The sequence below is a fragment of the Condylura cristata genome, unplaced genomic scaffold (genome assembly GCF_000260355.1).
Source record: "Condylura cristata isolate star-nosed mole 26May11 unplaced genomic scaffold, ConCri1.0 scaffold00623, whole genome shotgun sequence".
Classification (NCBI taxonomy): Eukaryota; Metazoa; Chordata; class Mammalia; order Eulipotyphla; family Talpidae; genus Condylura; species Condylura cristata.
This window is the reverse complement of record NW_004567724.1, coordinates 3,217-4,015: the sequence shown is the minus strand read 5'-3', so window position 1 is coordinate 4,015 and position 799 is coordinate 3,217. Positions and strand designations below refer to the sequence as shown.

Here is a 799-nt window from a genome sequence, read left to right as displayed (position 1 = left end):
GCCACAGGAGGGCTCACAACAGAGGCAGGCTCCTCCCCCAGCACCATTTCCTCTGCATCTCCAGCCTGGCCTGGCCTGAGACAGAGCCTCAGTTACCTTACAGCCCCTGAAGCTGGAGCTTCATTCAGTGCCTCTGGCCTGGGACCATTTTCTTGTGGAGGATTTGACTTGTGGGAACTTCTTCTGCTGCTCTTGCAGGCGGGTCCACCCCCTTCCTTGGGTCAGCAGGAGCCATGCTGTGGGCTCTAGCCCTGCTCCTGGCTTTCCTGGCTCCTGGTAAGTACATCGCAGAAGCTCATGGGATTTTGTATTTTGTGGCAGTGGGGGCCACCTGAAGGGATTCAAGCTACCTCTGTCTCATTATCGATTTTCATCCCTTTGCAGCCAGTCCGATATCCTTCAGCTCAGAAGGGAGAACGATTTCAGTGAGCAGGAGGACTGGGTCTTTGGCTGAAATCACCTGTGACATTGTTGACCAAAAAGTCAACTATATCCACTGGTTACGAAACCGAATGGGAGTGGCCCCCCACCGCCTTCTCTACTTTTCATTCTCTGATTGAAAGCCAGTGGTAGAAGAAGGAATCAGTACAGTAAATTACCATGCGTATAAAGGCTTGGGCAGGAGCTGTAAATTTGAGATCCAAAATCTGGAAGAAAGTGATGCTGGCATTTATTACTGTGCCGCCTGGGACAATCACAGTGGCTCAGTCTCCCCCTCCATTGCACATAATTGTGCTTGCAGCTGCCAGCCCAGCCCTGGTACAGGATGGAGCAGCCCCTGTCCCACTTCCTGCCCTGA

The 799-nt window shown here is 52.7% G+C and overlaps 1 gene segment (V, D, J or C); it reads left to right on the top strand.

The window, feature by feature from the left end:
- Positions 1–233: 233 nt before the first annotated feature.
- On the top strand, positions 234–759 carry LOC101622389 (the record flags this gene model as incomplete). The annotated part of the segment is given in 3 exon segments: positions 234–276; positions 385–499; positions 623–759. Coding segments are annotated over 3 exon segments (295 nt in total), but the record flags the coding sequence as incomplete, so codon positions are not given.
- Between the last annotated feature and the right edge of the window lie 40 nt (positions 760–799).